The sequence below is a fragment of the Anarrhichthys ocellatus genome, unplaced genomic scaffold, assembly GCF_004355925.1.
Source record: "Anarrhichthys ocellatus isolate YVR2014 unplaced genomic scaffold, GSC_Weel_1.0 scaffold6, whole genome shotgun sequence".
Lineage (NCBI taxonomy): Eukaryota > Metazoa > Chordata > Actinopteri > Perciformes > Anarhichadidae > Anarrhichthys > Anarrhichthys ocellatus.
This window is the reverse complement of record NW_022280036.1, coordinates 7,977,158-7,997,316: the sequence shown is the minus strand read 5'-3', so window position 1 is coordinate 7,997,316 and position 20,159 is coordinate 7,977,158. Positions and strand designations below refer to the sequence as shown.

Here is a 20,159-nt window from a genome sequence, read left to right as displayed (position 1 = left end):
AGTTAATGTTATCCTTTTCCTTACGGTTTACCCTCCTCTCCATGCCTATGTGCCTACATCTTGCTTATTTCAATTAACTATTTTGAATATACTGTATGTTAGTTTTATCGATCTAGGTATACATGTCATGCTCATCTGATCTTAAACACGTGTTATGATTACGATTTTTCATTGATAGATTTCTTCCTATTTATCAGTGACTAGAGGTGTTTGTGAGAACAGGGGCCTATAATGTTCACGGTGCATTAGACCTACTGCATGAGTTCTCAGGGACATTCTGAGTTGTGGGATCCTATATTTTGACACGTGTCCCGTATACAAAACAGGTGCTGGAAGATGAGGTAATAATGCAGAATTGTTGCGTAGCATTAAGTCCTTGTCTATCAGACATTTAACTAATGGTATTAACTGCTAAAACATCACGTGAGACTTCATATACATTAACTTTAAAATGTTCATACACAAAATAAAAGGATTTCCCCCCCTATGTCATTAAGGCGTAATGTCAATACAGAGAACTACAATACCCACAATTCCACACAACAGGAAGAAGACCCAGAATTCCAGTCAGGTGACGAAGTGTCACGTCACGTGCCCCTCTGCATCGTACATACAGTCTCCCAAATCACAACCGGCTCATTTATTACCTGGAGACTGAAACGGAAGGTACTGTGACTCATTATCAGCTTTTTAATCTTCTACACGTCGATAAACAGCGACTAAATCACGTGATGTAGATACATCTGTACGTGTGACAGTGTAGCTCATTTGTATTTAGTGTTGAGCTGAGGTTAGGTGTAACGTTTGCTAGCTAGCTATTGTACGTCAGGACAGTAACAAAGGGGTTGACTGCGTTGACAGATGTTATTGTTATGTTAATGAAAAGCAAAGCAATGATCGAGTCTCATTAAAAGATGTTGTTTAACCAGTATCTCCTGGAGCTAAAGCAGTACATTTAACTGAGGTCGGCACCATCAGCAGCCTCTTCTTGTTGACTAATGTTTGACTATTTGTCCTGTATTTACTGTAGACATTGTTGAAACTTATCAGCGAGTTCATGAGAGATTCAACCGGCACAGTATCGCCCAAAATGTCTTTATTGGTATTTCATGATACTTCTTACAGATTATGTCAATAAATAAAGTGGCATAAAATACGTGTGAGAGTCTGCAAAACGAAGAAAGAATAATCGAATTACCTTCACCTGGTTTGACATCTTTCACTTGTGTTTTATTGTTAAGATTGAATGCACATCAGTGTTGATGTCAGCTATCATTACTGGGAAATAGTTTAGCTGCTTTACTTGCGGCTGTTAGTCTCCCTTACGAGCCGCTGGTGTGCAGTGATGAAGATGAACTCTAAAGCTGCCATGGTCTGGTGTGCTTCATTACCTCATATCTCTAGTCCTAAGTTCTTCATTGAGTGTTTGTTCGTAGAAGATAAGATAGAAACAGTTTAGAAAATGGCTCATCAAAACTTTGCTGTACTCTCAAAGTGGACACTAACATGAAACATGTCAGAATTTGTTTACCTACCTTGACACATATGATTATATATGTTTTCCCCCCTTCGACCAGAGTTGCCCCTCCTCTACGGCAACCCTCAAGGGACATATCATCTTCAACAGCAAAACGACAAACACGAGACAGTCTGTTACAGTAATTATACTGTAATTGTAGATTAAGAGAAGGACAAAAAACAGAGACAAAGAACCACATTACATTCATTTAAATGTTGATGTTGTATCAGCACTGTGTCTATTTTTTAAAATGTATTTAACTAAATGCAAACAATATTTCATTACAGATTGCTGATTGGTTCCACCATCATACTGGTGATAACTGAAGGTGATACTGGACGTTTCTGATCAGAATTTCAGCCTCTTGGATCCAGAGAGTTGGAGACAAATTGTCTGGGTTGCATAAGACTTTGCAGGGCCGAGCTACAGCCTGTAGACTCATGGCGATTAACATGGATGCCGAGGACTGGGGCGGCATTGGGAGTAACGACTCTGGAGAACGAGCGTGGCTCTTGCAGAGCCCCAGCGTGGATTCTGTCCCGCATCTTGAGACGGAACGGAGTGGGAGCGGGGGCGTGTCGTCTTGGGCAGCGGTCTTCATCGTGGTGAATGCAGCGCTGGGAGCAGGTCTGCTCAATTTCCCCGCAGCCTTCAATTTGGCAGGAGGAGTGACTGCAGGAGTCATGCTTCAGATGGTGAGGAGATCCCAGTGAGGACACATAGTGCTGACACATAAGCCCCTTTCACAACTGCACGAGGCTAGGGCTGGGCGATATGAAGAAGATCAACTATCACAGTAGTTCTGACCAAATACCTCAATATCGATATCGATACAGTATTGTTGGGTTGACTATTGGTGCTCTCACAAAATAAGATTTGTGATAAATAACAATCAGTAATGTGGATTTAAGGACGAAGAGGCAGATATCAGAACAGTTTAAATTCACAAAATTACAGATTTACCGTAATGCAGCCTTTCATACCAGGGAAGACAACTTATGTCATATTACGATGTTTAGATCTCCAAAGTCGAAGACGATCTCGTCTCCATCACGACATCGAAATAATAATATATAATATCAACGTATTGCCCAGCCCTACATGAGGGGTATACTCAGAGTGAATGTCAGAGCTGATAACTGCTGAGCATCTGAATGTATTGTCTGAGTTCTTGTGACCAACTTAAAACTGCCTATAGGCAACATTCATCGGGAACTATAACATGTTGCTTCCTGTTTTTTTGTCTCAGTTTATGCTGATCTTCATAATCAGTGGACTGGTGATTCTGGGCTACTGCTGCCAGGTATGTGCCACTGAAGTCTTAAATTCCATCTCTTACTGTTCCACTTGTTTCTCTTTCATTTACTCCAACATGTCCTCCAGCCTTCTAAATCTGACTACCTTTCTTTCTCATGAGTATTTCTCCTTCGGTGGCTTTGTGCAACACTGTTCTGTGGTTGTATTCCTGAAGCGTATTGCACAACAGCTCAGACTTCCACTTCCTGCTGGCTCAGCACTTGTGCTTAAAGGTTGAACCACAATGGAGAAAGAGTCCAGTCAACTTTGAGTTTGTTAAATACATTTTAGCCGTTTTAACTGAGAAACATCTGCAGAATATTGCTTTAAATTGCAAAACTCAGCTGCAGGATGTAATGTGTCCTAAATCCTGTGGTACCATAAGAATAGATGACTTCATGACTGAGTGTGATTGACTGATTGTACTCAACAGATTAAAACCATTACTTTATACTCTATACCACGCCTTAAACCGCAGACGATTACAGTCAGCAGTGAGGCTCCTACTTACTTTTACTTGTGGAGTTTTTACCTTGTGGATATATTGAATGAAAGGAACAAATCCACCAGTAAATGCAACTTATCTGAGACCTTATTTGGATGCTGTGGTACAACTGCATTAAAAGATGACGTTGCCATATCTTAAACCACATGAGCTAACTCGGGATAAGATCGTCTTTTTTATGTGACACTTGTCAGCAAAGAAAATCTGAATCAAGCTACTGTGGGCACACGATTAACACGACAGAATTCTGTGTGATCCTGGAGGTGTTTTAACATTGCTGGGGAATGTTTTCTTGACTCAGCGTTGCATAAAAGCCACAGGTTGCCGAAAGCATTATTTACTCGGGCGGGAGCATCGCTTCAAGGCTTCAAGTTCACCCTAATCCAAATGAATATGCATAATCATCTCAAGATTGACCAAACAGCTAAAAGGCTATTCTAATACATTTACTGCTGAATCCACGTCCACCTTTTGAATGACCCGTTTGCTCTCTTCAGGTCAGTAATGAAAGCAGCTATCAGGAGGTCGTCAGAGCCACTTGTGGGAAAGTAACGGGCATCGCGTGTGAAGTCGCCATCGCTGTCTACACCTTCGGGACTTGTATCGCTTTCTTCATTGTCATTGGAGACCAGCTGGATCGCTGTAAGTATATTCACAACGGTAAAGGGAAGCTGCCCTCTGTCAAGTTATCAGATTGGTTAGAAAATATATTTACATGTTTATATTTTCCTAATCCTCTGAGAGTTAAAAGATGTAATTTCTCCGAGCACAGCTTTGTGTGATAGTCGTTACGTATTATTGTTCCGACGGCTACGTTTACATGGACTTTGTCCGACATTTAACTGGGACCTGTGTGTTTGAACAAAGGAAGACGTCTGGTAGTAGCAGTGGGTTGATGAGAGCAAAGAGCATCAAGGACGACACCACTCAGCTTTTTCTCTCAGTACATGTGACCCACTCTTACATATCCTCGCACTGAGACGCTGACCGTGTAGAAATCCTACTGCTGCCTGTTTCTGGAAATAGACTGCGACCTTCCACCTATTTAGGAATGAATAGATGAATGGAGTGGTTGTGACTTTAATTATCTGCTGAGCTAAATATCTTCCATGTGTACTGCGTTTTACAATTACACTCTCTACTTACATCATACTGCCTCCTTCTGCCTTTTTTGTAATTCCTGTTTTTTGTTTCAGTGGTGGCAGCAGCGGTTCATGACACAGATGGTACAGGCAGTGGCCACTGGTACACTGACCGCAAGTTCACCATCTCCGTTACTGCGGTCCTGGTTATTCTTCCTCTCTCCATCCCCAAAGAGATTGGCTTTCAGAAGTATGCCAGGTACAAAGCTTTGTTACTCATCTTATTCTCTCACCAAGGATTGCAATTGGTTAATGTTTTCTTAGGTTTTACCTTGCGTGGTGATCATGTCTGGGTTGTTGTTCTTCACTGTAGTGCATTGAGTGTGATGGGGACCTGGTATGTGACCATCGTGGTCATCATCAAGTACATCTGGCCAGATAAAGATATGACTCCGAGCCACGTTCCCGTCAGGTGAGTCTGCACACACTTTATTTTCCCAAAATGTTTGACTACTTCCTTCGGCACTGTCCACATACTCATTCAAGCAGAAACATCTGCATCCTCGTCGCCATGCTTTGCTTGAGTTGCTAAATCATTGTCTCTGTTACAGTTCTGCTTCCTGGACCGCAGTTTTCAATGCAATGCCCACCATTTGCTTTGGTTTCCAGGTACCTCTTCATTTGTGTCATTTGAGATAATACAACTATATGCCTATTGTTTCAAACAGTTTGATATTGATGAATTATTTCTGTCTTGCCTTCTTCCTCCTGGTCTCTTTCTACAGTGTCACGTCAGCTGTGTGCCGGTGTTCAACAGCATGAGCAGAAAAGAGCTCAAACCTTGGGGAGTTGTAGTCACTCTCAGCATGATAATCTGCCTCTTTGTCTACACAGGAACAGGTATTGTCAATGCGTGCACTCAAATATGTACCTAACAGCCTGTCAATAATATTTTGATAAAATGATACAGTCACGGTAAACCATCCGCTTTATTGGTTTTCTTGTCTCGTGGGTCTGATATATGAAGTAGTTCCTGATCTTCAACATGTGACTGGTCTCAATGTGTGTAAATGTCAGTTGAAGTTATGCTGATATCAATAGTCAACTACTGTGTATTCCTAAATGATTGTCGTGTTTGATCAGGTGTCTGTGGCTTCCTGACGTTTGGCTCCGACGTCAGTCAGGATGTGTTGATGTCGTACCCTTCTGATGATATCCCTGTGGCCATCGCGAGAGCTTTCATTGTCATCTGCGTCATCACCTCCTACCCCATTTTACACTTCTGTGGCAGGTAAGGTTTTGTGAGATTTCCACACTTCTGGTCTCCCTCGTTTGGCATACTGTGTCTCAGCGACAGATGCGACACAGAATGCAATCAATGCATTTCTAGTGTGTGTTTTTTTTCTTTACCAATCAGTCAATGCAGCATTTTCTTGTGTCCTCCCAGGGCCGTGATAGAAGGACTGTGGCTGCGTTTCCAAGGCGAGCAGGTGGAGGTGTGTGTGCGTCGTGAGCGGAGGAGGAGGATCCTGCAGACGCTGGTGTGGTTTGTCGTCACGCTCGTCCTCGCCCTCTTCATCCCAGATATTGGTCGGGTGATCTCGCTGATCGGAGGATTGGCGGCCTGCTTTATCTTTGTCTTCCCGGGTAACATTTCCCTCGTTGATTGCAAGGTTTCAGAATTCTGTCAGTTATTAATGTCACACTGAAATGTCTTTGTCCAATGTCTCTTCAACAGGTTTGTGTCTGATGCAAGCCAAGCTGTCAGAGACTGACAGCCGAACTGCAAGGTGAGATTGCTTATGCCTGCATGTCTTTCAGTTTGGAACCAAATTGATTCAGTTTTATTGTGCAACATGGCAACAAGGTCCTTGGATGTAACCCCACGAGGAGCCTCTGTGTGTGCCGTTTGCATGCTTCTTTAATGGTCGTTGGGTTGCTGCATTGTTGCTGCCCTTTTCTACTATTTAGTTAGAATGGGTCAAACACAGAGGATTCATTTCCTTACAGGGATTAATGAAGTAGAACTTGAAGATGCATTATTATCACACTAGGGTCTAGAAAAGAACCTCAAAACAAGCTCCCACAATATAACCAATTTATATTGTTACGTCCCACTTGTAGTCAAACAACTATAAATAGACATTCAGTCGACAAAGAGTAACATATCATTCATTTACAAATGTAAGTCAGCCAGTCACGCTGCTTGTAGCTCTGTTTCGGTCTGTTGTGCGTGTGTTCTCCAGCCACTTGGTACTTCTCTCTGTCTGCTGTTTGCTGCTGAGTAGGAAGTGTGCAGTGTATCGGAGCGTGTTCACTGGAAACCAAAACAATGAGCTAAAAGAGCAATTAGTCAATTAAAAGATTAGAAAATGAGTCGGAAATTATTTTGATAATAAATCAAGTAAGCAAATACAAATAAATGCCTAATTTTGTTCATTTAACATATACAGTTTAAAATCACCATTTGATTCACCGTACCAAATTACAGCTTTAAACTAACTTGCATCAGTAGTTCCTTATATTCTCCGGCTCCAGTTTTATAGAAAATGTGAACTGAATATTGTTGGGTTTTGATTAATTGTTAAAATAATCAGCAGATCAATCCAATATGAAACAAGTTAGTTGCAGCCCTTAAAGAAATGTAAACGCATCATGCTGCAGACTGATTCTGCACTATGAGCGATCCTTTCACACTACTGACATTTGATTTAGTGTTCATCTCAAAAACTTACTTCCGTGATCAGGACTGTTCTCTAATGTTTGTCTCTCTGTTTCAGCTGGCACGGATCGGTGGTCTTTGGTGCTACGATGGTTACGATTGGAGCATTCATCTTTGGCCTCACCACGACTAACTCCATCTATCAAGACGTCGTCAGCTAAAAGGAACGGCTTTTATCGGAGCCAGCGGTGTTTCAGACAGAGGGGGGGGGAGGGGGCTTAGTCCTGTGCTGCTATTCTGAACTACTGATAAAGAAGGAGAAGCATTTCATGACACTCATTTTAAAGAATCCTCTGCAGCATGTCACATTCCTGCTCCGTACTGAGTTAAAGCTCCACAGCTCTTCATTCAGTCAGGTAGCAGTCAGAGACACAATGCCAAATGACTTCAGACACTTTGCCTTTTATTTTGTGTAGTTTAATTTGCATGTTTTATATTTTTATGGTGCTTTTAACAGTGAAACAGTTTGTCTCTGGACCCTGTACGGGCAACATATTCCTGTTCTGTTTACAAGAGCTGAAGGACTTTGTATTCAAAGGTCTTACAATCAAATTGATTTTAATAATGAAATTGTACCAATTTGTGTATTTTAACTTGCATGTAAATGTTTCTTATTGAAAATGACGAGCTGTGGTTCCCAGGTGTAATCCAGGGCCAGACTTTATGTTGCCGCTGTTGATGGTTTGTACGCATATTAATTTAGTCTCTTCTCTAATGGAAAATGTAATTCAGTGATACGTTTGCACACATAGGACACAGAATCATTGAGTGATGTGATAACTGCAGGGTGGGAAGTCTTGATTTTTGTATTCTTTGATAGTCAATAGTTTAACTATGAACATGAATTCAGGAAGGCATTTGAGTTATTTATTTTTTTAGTTTTGTTGATTCCTTCTATGTTCTATAAGGTAGAAGTATCATGAGGATTTTATACTTGGCTTTGAGGGGAAATATTTGCCGTTTTGTGAAAGTGCAAAGTTACATACACTTAAGCCCGCCGGCCTTTAATAAGATTAGTTAGTGCATTGTGCAAACCGGTCAACTGCCCGACTGAAAACCACAGCAGTGTGCCTCCCCAAACCATGAACAGAGTGTCTACATTCAGGATATGAAAACCCCAATTCCCTGCAGAGTGGGTTGAAAAATGATACGGTGTTAATGAATGTAAGCAAAAATGTATGTAACCTACATAATCAGTTTGTGCGTAATTGACAGAAAACAGTTGGACTCGGTGCTCAGGCTACAGTCACTAGTTGTATTTACTTGAATCCATTCACACCACTGCAGACTGTTTTAAGCTCAAGTTAGAAATCATTTATTTGCTGCTTATTTTTTTAACTAAGACCAAAATGTGAGTTTCTTTGTTGCTTTATGCCCCAATATTCAAGACCTTATCTGTTTAACACTAATTAATGATCCTCATAACAATTATTCAGTCATTTTCAATTAGTCTAACAAAGCTCAAATGTAGCCGACAGAATTAAAATCAGGAAAATGTTAAAAGGTTTATAGTGATGTAATATTTTTGGGTATGTTACGTATGTTATAGTTCGAGATTATCTGCAGCCTTTTGATTTACGGTTTTATTTACAAACTTAAAGGGATTATTTGAAGCAATTATATTGTATTAGTCACACTGTTGAACCAAAAACCATTTACTTGAAAAGGAAAAGAAGCTAGAGATAAAAAAAAAACACTTTGTGAGGTATAACAACTTCAGCCTCAGATTTATTTCACTTAAATGTCTTTGTTGGAATAAGAACCGTTTCTTATTTTTGGTGCTGCAGACTATAGTTAATGTGGTCATTAGTGAATGCCAGGTGCATTTATGATTTACTATGTTTTAATGGAAATTTTGATATCTCAATAAATTAACTACAATCAAGGCATGTGAATATAAATATATGATGAGTCATGTGTCGCTGGCAGTTTAAAACATTTAATAAAGACAAATACAAGTAAAGTTACAGTTTGGATTGAGACAGTCTTTCATTTAAGTTCAATCACATATTATCACTCACACACTTCTGCTTAAAATGTCAATGAAAAACACCAGGATACAGCTTTAGATACATCTTTACATCAGTGCCACAGAAAATCGCTTCATTTGATCAAGTGCAGTGTAAGTATTTGAACAAAGACAAATTCTGTTTTAGCGTTTTATAAAATATGAAACAAAGGTCAAGCACCGACTTTATGCAAGGTTCTCCCTTCATTAAATTGTAAAAGACTTGTACCTTGTTTAATGCACAAGTAGTTATCAAGTTTCAGGACAATGCAGTGAAATAATCTTAAACAAGACAAGGCCACCAAGGAGTTTAAGGCTAAATAGAGTCACGTTAACAGCCCAAATCAGTCAGAACCTCAACCAACTGAGCAGGTGCTGAAACCAGACTTAAGGCACAAAACCCCAAAATAAAAAGGAATCAAGTGATTTTATTCACATTTGTGGTCCTCTAAAAAAAAAAAAAAAAAAAAAAATGGACAGTCTAAAAAGGATTTAAATTCCTCAATGCTGGCACTTGAATAGTTTAATTTCATATATATAATGTGGTGCAAAGCCAAGAACAAATATGTCTCCCTCCAAATACTCAACATACTTCACTGCAGGTGTGAACAATATAGATGAAAACAAGTGCCCCAATAGTCCCTTTCCCTTCAAAATCCTCTTCCCTGAGAACACTCCAACAAGTGATAAGTGCCGGTATATTACATTCAGCAGCCCCCATCATGGCTCAGTAGGAGCCATTAGTGACGAAAGACTGGAACATGTGGAAGGCTGGACCTGGAGCCCACTGAGGAACCATGTGACCTGCACCCTGAAACAGAGAACAGTGGGATTTCACTGCAATCACACCACACCATCAATGTGAAACAGGACAGCCATGCTTCTTGTGGCACAAACTAAAGACACACTGGTGGTTACCTTGACTGTCAGGAAAGTGAGGTTTCCATACTGCTGGTAGAAACCAGCAATCTGCTTATCGTGAAGCCAGGCCTGGTACCGAGTGGTTGGCTGAGAACAGTCATTGAAAGTAGTATTAAGAAGTGCATCTGCTTATAGTTAAAATAAAAAAAATCTTTCCTAAAATGAAAGTCCCTACCTTCAGGCCGAGGTCTTCCACAAACCACTGGTCTCCCAGGAAGTTGCAGGCCATGTCGGTGTCTCCGTTGTAGACGAGCGCCCGCAGGCCCAGAGAGAGCAGTTTCAGATACACCTCCTTCACGGTTAGGTACAGGTTGCGGTATTGCTCCCCAACATCATTACTATCCATGAAGAAAAGGTTTAGAGTACATTATGATCATGGTTGACGTGTTCCCAATTCCACACAGAAAAGAGGGGAATGCCTCAGTGACAAATAACTGGGAGCAGTAAACAGTGTTATTGCCACAATATCTCCGTTTGCTCAGGCACCTGGTGGATGTGCATATGTCGCCTTAAAACGTTAACAGCAGCGACAGTCTGAATGCTTTAGCCATGCTAGCTGCAGAGGTCCTCTGGTGCCACCGTGAAGTTTACGTTTGGAGTGAAGCTTCTCAAATAGTGGATGGAGTGACATGAAATTTGGTACATCAATAAATGATTGTCCCACTCAGGATTTATTGAAATCTCTTCGGCGATCCTTTGACTTTTCATCTAGCTCCATTATAAAAAGGTCATTATTTCAATTTGTACAATACTTTGGTTTATGACCAAATATCTGCAAAACTAATGACATTCCCATCAGCCTCAGTTGCACTTTTTAGTTTAGAGTTTATTTGACTAACCAAAGGAAACATACCTTCTTAAAATTAACAGGTTAGCATACTGATGTTAGCATTTAGCTCAAAGCTCTGCCAAAGTGCAGCCTCAGAGCCACCTAGTCTTGTTTTACTGTGATCTGCACACTTTATGACTAAATGATTGATTCACTGAGAGTCAAATGCACCAAACTGTGTGAGCATTCTTCCTGTGACAATGAGAGGTGAGATGATCAGGTTATTGTGTCTATAGACTGAGAAAAAATAATCTTTGACATCAATGTTGGACAGCTATGGATTAACCACTGCCATATATACATTTTTTTTTTTTAATCTTTCCGTAGACAATTTGTAGTTTATACATTAATCACAGGGAACAATACTATCAACAAGGAGTCACAGCTGCCTTTAATTGCATCAGTGACATCACATGCATTCTTTAGCTGCAACATACCTGCAGATGTCCCATGGTGGCAGTGCATCTGGAATGTGCAAGGCTTTCCTCACATCGCCTCTATTCAGCCAGTTTAGCTGAGCCGTACTGTTGATGCAGGGAGGGACATCTCCCAGAGACACGAAGGGAGACACTCCATCTGAAAACTTTATTAAAAAAAAAAAAAAAAAAAAAGCAATCATTAGCACCACAAGACAATAACTTAAAGCACAGGTGCATGGGCGAGCGGCACTCACCTTGTGGGTGTGTTGATGTTTCCTGTAGTTCTTAAACAGGTGACTCATGGTCCTCTCGTAGCCTCTGTGGAATCTTCTGCCACCCTCGCAATCCAAGTAAAGGGCATACTCATTAAGCCCGCTATTATACACAATACCAAAGGCCACATTGACCTGAAGGGAAACGAGGACAAAGTAAAATCTCAGTCATCGGGTAGCGCCAGAAATGCCCAGCTGAATTGTAAAGCAACAGTGCACACGTACCAGCGTACTGCAGAGATTTGAGCTGGAGTTGTAGAAATTACAGGTCCCCTTGTCACAGCAATTTATGTTCAGATCTCGCCACAAACTGCACATAAAACATAGCTTTACAACGGCATCCACATAACTTCTTGTCAACCAGTAGCATGAGACCCGCCATCATTTACATTCATTTCTGTGTCAGAATTAGAACTACAAAAGTACATTGTGGTGTTTTTCTTTGGACTTCTAGCATTCAGCAAAGAAAATGACCCTTAAGAAGACATTAAAATACTCTGCTGTTCCTCCTTACAGATAGTTTCCTTTTATATAAAAGTAATTTACAATCAGAAGGCATGTGTTTAATGGGACTTGTGAAAATGACTATGCTCTTTCAGTTCTGTGTTTTGAAACCTCATGTTTGTCCCAATGTTCCACGGAGTGTCAGTCATTTCAAACTGGAGGCTATGCACCTGGCGTGCATCATTGCTAAATGAACCAGGGGAACACACTAGCTTCTGTTGGCATTGCAAAGAACCACTTACTCTTCTCCAAAGAGGCCGTGGTAGTAACCAAAGTAGATCAAGGCTTGGTCATTGAGCGCATAGCTGCTGAGACCATTTCCCACTGAAAAGCCCTGAATAGAAAAGTGTATTCAGGATAGATGTTGGCATTTAGAATACACGTCTTCTTTACTGCAAAAGTATCTTCCGAGTTTCACAAAATAACATCTCGACAATCATGAAACTGCATTCTGGTGGTGGTACTAATACTGAGCAGTGGATGGTGCTGATGAGCAAAACATCCGAGGCTCAAGAGAACTTTACCTCAGAAGGTAAAGAAGTATTCCACTTCATTACTTAAGTAAAAGTAGCAATACAACAGAGTGATGTGTAGAAATACTTTGTTGCAAGTCATACATTCAAAGTTTTACTTATGTAAAAAAGTAGAAATGTATGACCATCAACATATGCTTAAAGAACCAAATGTCTTATTATGCAGAATGGCCTATTTCAGCATCACATTTACAATCATTGAATTATTATTATTAACACATTAATGTGTTCATCGATGTGTTAATGCTGCAGCGGGGAAAGGTGGGGCTAAAGTTGATTACTTTATACAGAGCTTGTGAATTCAAATAATCAGATCTCATAATACTTCAGAATGTATTTGGTGATTATGCATTGTATTATTTATCTAAATAGTAACTGATTAAGTTATCAGACAAACAGGATTAAAAAAAATACAACATTTTCCTCTGAAATGTAAGAGTATAGAATTGCAGAGAATGAAAATACTGGGGTAAGTACCTCAAAATTGAAAGAAATCTACTCTAGTTACATTCCACCACTGCTGCTTTGCATGAAGCATCTCACCTTGAAGTTGATTTTGGCAGCTCCAGCAGCCACACGCAGGCTGAGGGTTGGCACATAAATTCCACCATAACTTTCCCCAAAGATGAAGAACTCATTTTGAGTGAAATTTGGGAACTTGGCAAAGAAACTCTGCAGGGCTTTGTAATTATCATCAGCAACCTGAGAAAAGAACACGAGAAATGGAAAATACTTTCTAATCATGTCTATAATTTTCAAAGCTATAGCCAGTCAGTCCCTGAACTCACCTGGTCATCATCGGTGGCATACTTCTTGTCATCAGAGTAGGAATATCCCACTCCTGCTGGAGATTCTAGATACAGCACATTGGCAATCTTGTTCCAGCTGAATGTGTTCTCATACAGTGTGGCCCCATTGTCGTTCACCTGAAAATGAAATTCAACAATGCCAATTCCATCAATTGTAATATTAATTTCAGTGGGCGCATAGTTTTGTGCACAAAGTTAGCCCGCTCACATGAAATGGTCCATTCTCTGACAGGAACCCATCCAGCGAGCTGCAGCCTGGGCCTCCATTCAGCCAAAGCACCACAGGGTCTTTGACTGGGTCCCTCTGAGAAGTCACAAACCTGCAGGAGACCAGGACCAGGGTTAGTTACAGACCGCATGACAAACTGAAAAGGTCCCACATGCCTCCACTCCTGGCGCTCAACAGAAGAGGAACTAAGTGAGGCGTATTGCGGAACCGCATTCGGTTGATGTTTCTTACCAATAGTGGAGAAACTTTCCGGGTCGTGCCTGGATGTGACCCGACCACTGTCGATAGTTCGGTTTGAACGACATACCGGGCAGGTGGGTCACCTCATCAGGGGCGTACTGAGCCCGGGAGACGAGCGGAAACACGGCCAGTAAACACACCAACAAACCAGTCGCGAACATCTTTGAAATCTACCCCAAACTACACAACGAAGACGTGGTTTCTTTGCAGCAATTTCCTCTACCGTGCTCAGCGGCTGATCCACAATACAGGACTATCCGGAACATCATATGACTGCTACTGTGGGTCACGTGACCAGCGCCTGACTCAAACGAAGCACGTGTAGGTGTGACGTGTTTGAAGCAGGTTTATTGAGTTATCATCATCACTTTGTAATTAAAATCCGTGCACCCTATAAACTTCTAATGGAAAACATTTACGCTACAACTAGAGCAACATACTCATACTAAAGCAATGCAACATTATCATAACAGGCTATTTGAGGCCAAATTAAACAAAAGACATTGCAATTTGGATTGAAGTGCATATATTATGTATGTGCCATCTCTAGTTTATATAACAGAATATACAGAAAGAAACACTTTGAAACACAAATTGATAGAAACCACTTTAAACACATTTTAAAAGATAAACATTGAGAAATAAATACAATCACTATATCAGTTAAAAAAGTAAATCAGAACAAATAACAGTTCTTTAGAATTACTTTAACTAATGAGTTTAGGAGCACTTCCCTCGATTACCAACTGAGCAATGGCCCCAAACAACACTGGTTAAGTGCATGGTTTTGATCATTTAATTAATTGCAAAATATCTGAGAATAACACAAATATGTCAAACAAACTTCTGAGTGTCACTGGACTAGTTTTAAAGCTTAAAGTAGGTGGAATACATATAAAATGAATAATTAAGTTAACATATCTTCCGGGGTGCCCTTTCAAACTTGTGTAATAATTTTAGTGAGAGAGGATTTTATTGTGGTGGCTCAAATGGTGGGCTTTTATTGTGAAGGCAGGCTGCTCGAAAAAATAGGCGCCTAACTCCACAACCTTGGGGGAGGGACACCAATAGTAAAGTGGGACAGTAGACTTTGGCTTAAGATCGGATGTAAACTGTGGATACGCGTACCTGCCCACGTGAATCTCAATTTAAAATCTATAGTGTCTGCTTTAAATACTATCAGTTGACGTCGTCTGGACTGCTAACGTCAGCTTAGCACCGTCGGCAGCAACTCTGTAACGTTACCGTTACACCATCCAGGTGAGTTAAAAACTGTTATTTATCATAACTTCCACGCTTTGTGCTGAGGTCATGTAGACAGCCTGTTCGTATGCGTGTGTAAGCGCGCTTTCGAACAATAAAACGTGACACAATACATGAATCACTTTGTATAAACAATAAACAGTGGTATTGGCGATGAAAGAGGGAAAAGATACAAATAATGTTGGTGTTTCCGGTACAAACCTTTCACGATAAATCTGTGTGGGAGATAAACGAACTGTGATGAAAGTATATACAAGTACAGTGACAATGTTTTACCCAGAAAGTGTTCCTTCCAAGATGTAACGTTATTCAAATCAATATAAAACTACAAATTGTGGCTCAAACCCAGATTAGACATTTATTTTGAAGAACAATATTTCTGTTTGTGTGTCGCGGGCTCTCTGCAGGTGATTCAAACATCACAGAACACGGAGGTTCCCGGGACTCATTTGATCTGCTCTCACGTGCAGGAGAATGGATCTTGAAGGTAGCCCACATAGTCCAGACGGAGAGACCACCACGCTAGACCCCAAATACCAGAGAAGTCGGAGGAGCCTTACTGTGCTCGCCACGAAGTTTGTCAGCTTGTTACAAGAAGCTGAAGGCGGTGTGCTGGACCTGAGAGACGTAAGTGAGCGTAGACCGGTACAACAGACACCGATCTCATCACTGGAGATGTTTCATTGTATTTGGACAATGAATAAAATGACACAACACTTTCAAATAAGATAATTAAATAAGAGATTGCAATGTGCACCAGAAAATAAGCCCTTTGTATAATGTTGCTTTTGGATGCTTTGTCAGAAATGTGTATTTTAAATGTATTTTTAGTGCTCCAGTTGGCTCTTAATTGGGTTTTCTTTAATTGACCCGTGAATGTGTTTGATGAGACACAGATCGTAGAGTAAACAAAACTCAGTGGGCTGTTTTTACCTTCTTACAGGCCATCAGGGTCCTGGCTGTCGGAGAGAAAAGGCGAATCTACGACATCACAAATGTTTTGGAGGGCGTTGGTGTGATTGTGAAAATCTCCAAGAGCATTGTAAAGTGGAAGTAAGTTTTTAACTTTGCCCTGTGTGCATGCATCTGGATATGGGCGTGTGTCAAAGAGTGTGGTGCAAAATATATGTTTTACAATATAAATATGCTTTTTGCTTCTTCTTTAAGTGGCACATTGCCAGGAGAAAATGCATACAGAGTAAGCAACAGAGTGATGGCGCTGAGGGCGGAGCTGAAGGACTTGGAGCGGAAGGAAATTATGTTGGACCAGCAGAAATTCTGGGTTGAGCAGAGCACCAGAAACACAAGAGAAGACTGCAGCCAATATCCTTTGAACAAAGACATAGCAACGAGTGCTGCGATCTACGCGTTTGTTTGAAATGTGTTACGTTTTCTTGCTTTAACAGTAGAGTTAAAACTGAAAATAATGTGGTATTTCAAACTGAACCTTGACTCAAATCAACTCTGACCTATGTGAATCATGACGATATCTGCAACTGCTTCAGCGGTGAGTTGCAGTTTTTTTTTCTGTGTACATTCTTGTGTCGGCATATTTTTATTTTATTTTTTTAATACAGCAAATAATCCAAACAGAGGGGTGGTGAGAGTCAGTAGAGTTACATGCACGCCCTGCTTTTTGACAAATGTCTCCTCAGCAAACGTCTTCCTCCCTTATCTCCGCTGCTGTTGAGTTGCACTGATTGATACATCTGTCAGAAAACTCCAAAGATTCAAGATTAAAAACCAACAGTCTCTTCCAACTTGTTAAATATAAATATACACCAACATATGTGGACTTTTCATGAAGTCCTCATGGGAGATAAATCCAGAGTTAAAAACTATTATTACTCTATGATTTCTATGCAGTATCTAGAGATGTGTTCCAGGAGCGTTGCAGCTCAAGTTGTAGAATTGTCAAAGTAGATTGCTGTTTAGAGTCAACGGATGTTTTCCTAGTTGGCGTGATATCAACACAGCTGTATGAGTTAATGATGGCACTTGCATCACCACAACGGCTGACATTGTTTCAGTTTGTTCATGTAGAGGCATAAAGAACCACTAACATTTCTTCATGTACAGACCAGAATAAATGATTGTCCTTTGAAAGGATTTTCACTCTTTTTTGTTTTTTCAGGCAATACTCTCTTGGCAGTACAAGCGCCATGTGGCACACAGCTAGATGTGCCCATTCCCAAAGCTGTAAGTTCTGCATCAATTGAACCTAGTGTAGTTTTTTTGCTTCCTTTTCATACAGATGGGATGATTTCGTATGTGCATAAATCTTCTTTCAGGTCCAGAACTGCCCAGCAAAGTACCAGATCTATCTGAAAAGCATCAATGGACCGATAGATGTTGTACTTCTTAACAAACTCTCCGTCAGCTCTGTTCCTGTCGTGCTGCCAGTCCCACCGCCTGCAGAACTTTTACGGAGTGCCAAATCAGCCATGTCCACTTCAGACGAGACCGAAGGCAGCATCGCGCCGTGTCAGGCTTCAGCTAATATCAAACATGGCACCAAATCTAGAAGGACATTCATAGAGGACATGCTGCACCTTCAGCCGTCGTCACGTTCGAATGCCGAGCCGAACAGAACCGCTTCATCTGAATGTGAGTGCTTTAGTTAGTACAAGTTCTGAAGTGTGTTTTCGTTGAAATAGAAACCGAAGACTCTATTTTGGCTTGAACTTCCTAGTAAATTGGCTCACTCGTGCTCCCTATCTGAACTGAGACGGCGATAAGACAGACGTGGAGCTCTTCCTTCATTGAATGAGTTTATCAGTTGTATATCATGGTGGTGTCTGGTTCTGCAGTGTCTGTGTGCTTGATGATGTCCTTGATGACACAATCGTGTCTTCATGCCTCATGCATGCTTCTGTCTTTGCTGAGGGCTTTTACATTGATGTTTTTTTCCAGTGCGAGATTTATCAAAAGAACTGCAGGACCTACTACGCCCGACCAAAGGTAGGGCCCTTGTTGTATCTTGTGTCTCTGAATTATTAATGTTCTTTAGATTCTCATGTCAGTTTATTTGACTGTATACTAATGTAGAAGTATGTCTTCCCTCATTTTGTAGCAATAATGAATGCAGATCTGCTGAAGAATCTTATAGCCTCTGATGGTAAGTGTAGTTTATATCTCACTTCATATACAGTGTATATATATTATTTATATCTATCATATTTGTATTAGTCATGGTTGCCTCTGCTTTTCAGTTTTTTGTCCCCTCCGTCTATCTCCGCCTCCATTTCAACAAGAAGGCGTCTCTGACCTCATTGACACCCCCATGCTCAATGTTTGACCATAAACTTCTTTAAGGACTTCAAAGAAAGCAGTTTACTCCAGAAATGTACATAGTTGCCTGTTTTTAATTAGTTATTTGATTATACCAAATATTAAACAAATGATTTTCAACATTGTGTCTACCTCATTCATATACTGAGAAGCAGAAACTAATGTAAATACTTTGCAATTTTATACAGTCCAATACAAACTGTAAGTAGGATCCATCCTCTGGGGAGCATGAATGTCGGCACACAATGTTGTGCCAATCCATCCGGTATATGAGATATTTCAGTCTGGACCGTCCCGAGAGCCGTGGCCAGTTCCCCCTGATCTCCTTGTGAAGAGGCTCAACAGTTGTATTTACCCTCCTATAGACTGTGCCTGAATAAGGAAAAATGAGGTGAAGTGGTATTTACACATTCGAGATGCATTTGATTCATATTATTCAGTATTAATAGTAACTAAGTTATTGTATTTCATGTAGTGGTATTTAACCACATGATATTAAAAGACGTCCCTAGCCACCTGTTCACCCTGCTGCCATCTTGCAAGAAATAAAGTCAGCTGCACCACCGACTAATGAGCAGCTTCTTTCCTCAGGCTGTGAGACCCCTTAATTCATCCTCCATGTATAATATAATTTGGGGTTTCTGTGTGTTTTTCTTGTGTCGTGAAATAGGCCTACAAATGCATTTCGTTGTGCAATGACAATAAATTAACCTTGAACTTTGTGAGATACATATTTTCTCTGCAAACTAAAGATTAGGGTGTGCCTTGACTTTTATGCACATCAAAACCACTTTTTCCTGATATTCTCGGTTTTCGTAGCTCTTAACAAAACAAGCTGTTTTTAGTAGGATAACAAGAGATGATTTATTCTTTCTGAAACATGTATACCTTATAAATTGGGGGGGGGGATAACAGTCATGGATATTTAAAAATGTTCATTCTGTTATATAAAAGTTACGAGCCTATATCAGTGCAGCCCCACAAGACAACAGTCACCCTTCATATATCTGTGTGTAACATTAAATCATCAGCACCAGAAAACTAGTTTCCTATTTGAAATGTGAGCGACCATCCAACGTCTAACTGTGTCTAAATGCAGTTATTAAACATTGGATAATTTAGTTTTTTGATTTATGGTTACAATTAAATTAATTCTTAAAGCTATCAACAGACCAACTCCCAACTATGTCCTTGGGTGTCACCATCATTTCAAGTCTTATTCACGTTTTGTATCTGTAGATATTGACTTAATTGTACAAAAGTTATTTTAGTGCATTCTTGCCCTCTAATACACACAGTACCCTGTCAAATCAATTAACTAGTCAAAGCTCCCAGGGACAACAGATGGATCTAGCATTGTGTTTACATCTGGTGCAATGCATTTATTGTACACTGTCCCTAAATACCCCCCCCCCACCGAGGTATCTGACCACACAATAGCCACGTGCTCGTGTTGCTACGGCAACGCATGTTTGAAACTCGAGGCTCGAGACAGACTTCTCTGTTCTAACTGATGTGCTAGCTAGCTAGCTTCTCAAAACTATCAACACGTTGTTCCGTCTCTCAGTATTACACGCGCAATATATAAACGATGGTAAGCAAAGCGTTTTTAAATCAATTCACCACAACAATGGATGTTCATAGTGAGCTCCAGTAACGTTGAATAGCGTGTGCTTCTCGTGTGTTGTCCATAGACTGTAGGTGTCTATATATATAT

At 40.5% G+C, this 20,159-nt stretch overlaps 4 protein-coding genes across 7 annotated transcripts in view; 3 read left to right on the top strand and 1 right to left on the bottom strand.

Annotated features, from left to right (window-relative positions):
- Nucleotides 1–586: 586 nt before the first annotated feature.
- On the top strand, nt 587–9,878 carry slc38a7 (solute carrier family 38 member 7). The gene is made up of 12 exons (XM_031846588.1): nt 587–666; nt 1,807–2,214; nt 2,769–2,822; nt 3,818–3,962; nt 4,517–4,661; nt 4,776–4,874; nt 5,014–5,071; nt 5,188–5,302; nt 5,546–5,693; nt 5,850–6,049; nt 6,141–6,192; nt 7,183–9,878. Exons 2-12 carry the CDS (start codon nt 1,960–1,962, stop codon nt 7,283–7,285), a joined length of 1,374 nt encoding a protein of 457 aa, XP_031702448.1. The 5' UTR covers nt 587–666; nt 1,807–1,959; the 3' UTR covers nt 7,286–9,878.
- On the bottom strand, nt 9,048–14,188 carry LOC116383052 (lysosomal protective protein). Its single transcript, XM_031846587.1, has 11 exons — nt 13,880–14,188; nt 13,628–13,739; nt 13,399–13,536; nt 13,154–13,312; nt 12,320–12,411; nt 11,799–11,883; nt 11,556–11,708; nt 11,320–11,465; nt 10,229–10,391; nt 10,051–10,140; nt 9,048–9,943 (listed from the first exon to the last, which is right to left on the bottom strand). The coding sequence occupies exons 1-11, from the start codon at nt 14,047–14,049 to the stop codon at nt 9,860–9,862; spliced, it is 1,392 nt and encodes a 463-aa protein (XP_031702447.1). The 5' UTR covers nt 14,050–14,188; the 3' UTR covers nt 9,048–9,859.
- Nucleotides 14,189–14,937: 749 nt separating this feature from the next.
- LOC116383054 (transcription factor E2F5-like) lies at nt 14,938–18,897 on the top strand. 4 transcript variants are annotated; one of them, XM_031846593.1, is made up of 10 exons: nt 14,938–15,148; nt 15,622–15,778; nt 16,095–16,204; nt 16,319–16,474; nt 16,615–16,658; nt 17,286–17,350; nt 17,443–17,758; nt 18,065–18,112; nt 18,225–18,269; nt 18,341–18,897. In XM_031846593.1, the coding sequence occupies exons 2-10, from the start codon at nt 15,626–15,628 to the stop codon at nt 18,463–18,465; spliced, it is 1,062 nt and encodes a 353-aa protein (XP_031702453.1). In that variant the 5' UTR covers nt 14,938–15,148; nt 15,622–15,625; the 3' UTR covers nt 18,466–18,897. The 4 variants fall into 4 exon arrangements, with proteins under 4 accessions (XP_031702453.1, XP_031702454.1, XP_031702451.1 ...); XM_031846594.1 differs by having other exon boundaries at nt 15,559–15,778; nt 18,364–18,897; XM_031846591.1 differs by having other exon boundaries at nt 15,559–15,778.
- Nucleotides 18,898–19,928: 1,031 nt separating this feature from the next.
- Nucleotides 19,929–20,159, top strand: part of LOC116383091 (dynein regulatory complex subunit 4-like) — a 9,114-nt gene continuing 8,883 nt past the window's right edge. Inside the window, exon 1 of the mRNA XM_031846662.1 lies at nt 19,929–20,036. Coding sequence (XP_031702522.1) covers nt 20,034–20,036 — 3 coding nt within the window. The 5' untranslated portion in view covers nt 19,929–20,033. The remainder of the gene's footprint in view (nt 20,037–20,159) is intronic.

Excerpts from the sequence above, each read along its gene's own strand:
- LOC116383054 (XM_031846593.1), top strand. The coding sequence starts at position 15,626 with ATGGATCTTGAAGGTAGCCCACATAGTCCAGACGGAGAGACCACCACG. Across the intron at positions 16,475-16,614 it reads ACAAGAGAAGACTGCAGCCA|TCTGACCTATGTGAATCATG; the intron begins ATATCCTTTGAA and ends ACTCAAATCAAC. Across the intron at positions 18,113-18,224 it reads CCTACTACGCCCGACCAAAG|CAATAATGAATGCAGATCTG; the intron begins GTAGGGCCCTTG and ends CTCATTTTGTAG.
- slc38a7 (XM_031846588.1), top strand. The coding sequence starts at position 1,960 with ATGGCGATTAACATGGATGCCGAGGACTGGGGCGGCATTGGGAGTAAC. Across the intron at positions 2,823-3,817 it reads TTCTGGGCTACTGCTGCCAG|GTCAGTAATGAAAGCAGCTA; the intron begins GTATGTGCCACT and ends TGCTCTCTTCAG. Across the intron at positions 4,875-5,013 it reads CCGAGCCACGTTCCCGTCAG|TTCTGCTTCCTGGACCGCAG; the intron begins GTGAGTCTGCAC and ends TCTCTGTTACAG.
- LOC116383052 (XM_031846587.1), bottom strand. The coding sequence starts at position 14,049 with ATGTTCGCGACTGGTTTGTTGGTGTGTTTACTGGCCGTGTTTCCGCTC. Across the intron at positions 13,313-13,398 it reads ATGCCACCGATGATGACCAG|GTTGCTGATGATAATTACAA; the intron begins GTGAGTTCAGGG and ends TTCTTTTCTCAG. Across the intron at positions 11,884-12,319 it reads CACGGCCTCTTTGGAGAAGA|TTTGTGGCGAGATCTGAACA; the intron begins GTAAGTGGTTCT and ends TTTTATGTGCAG.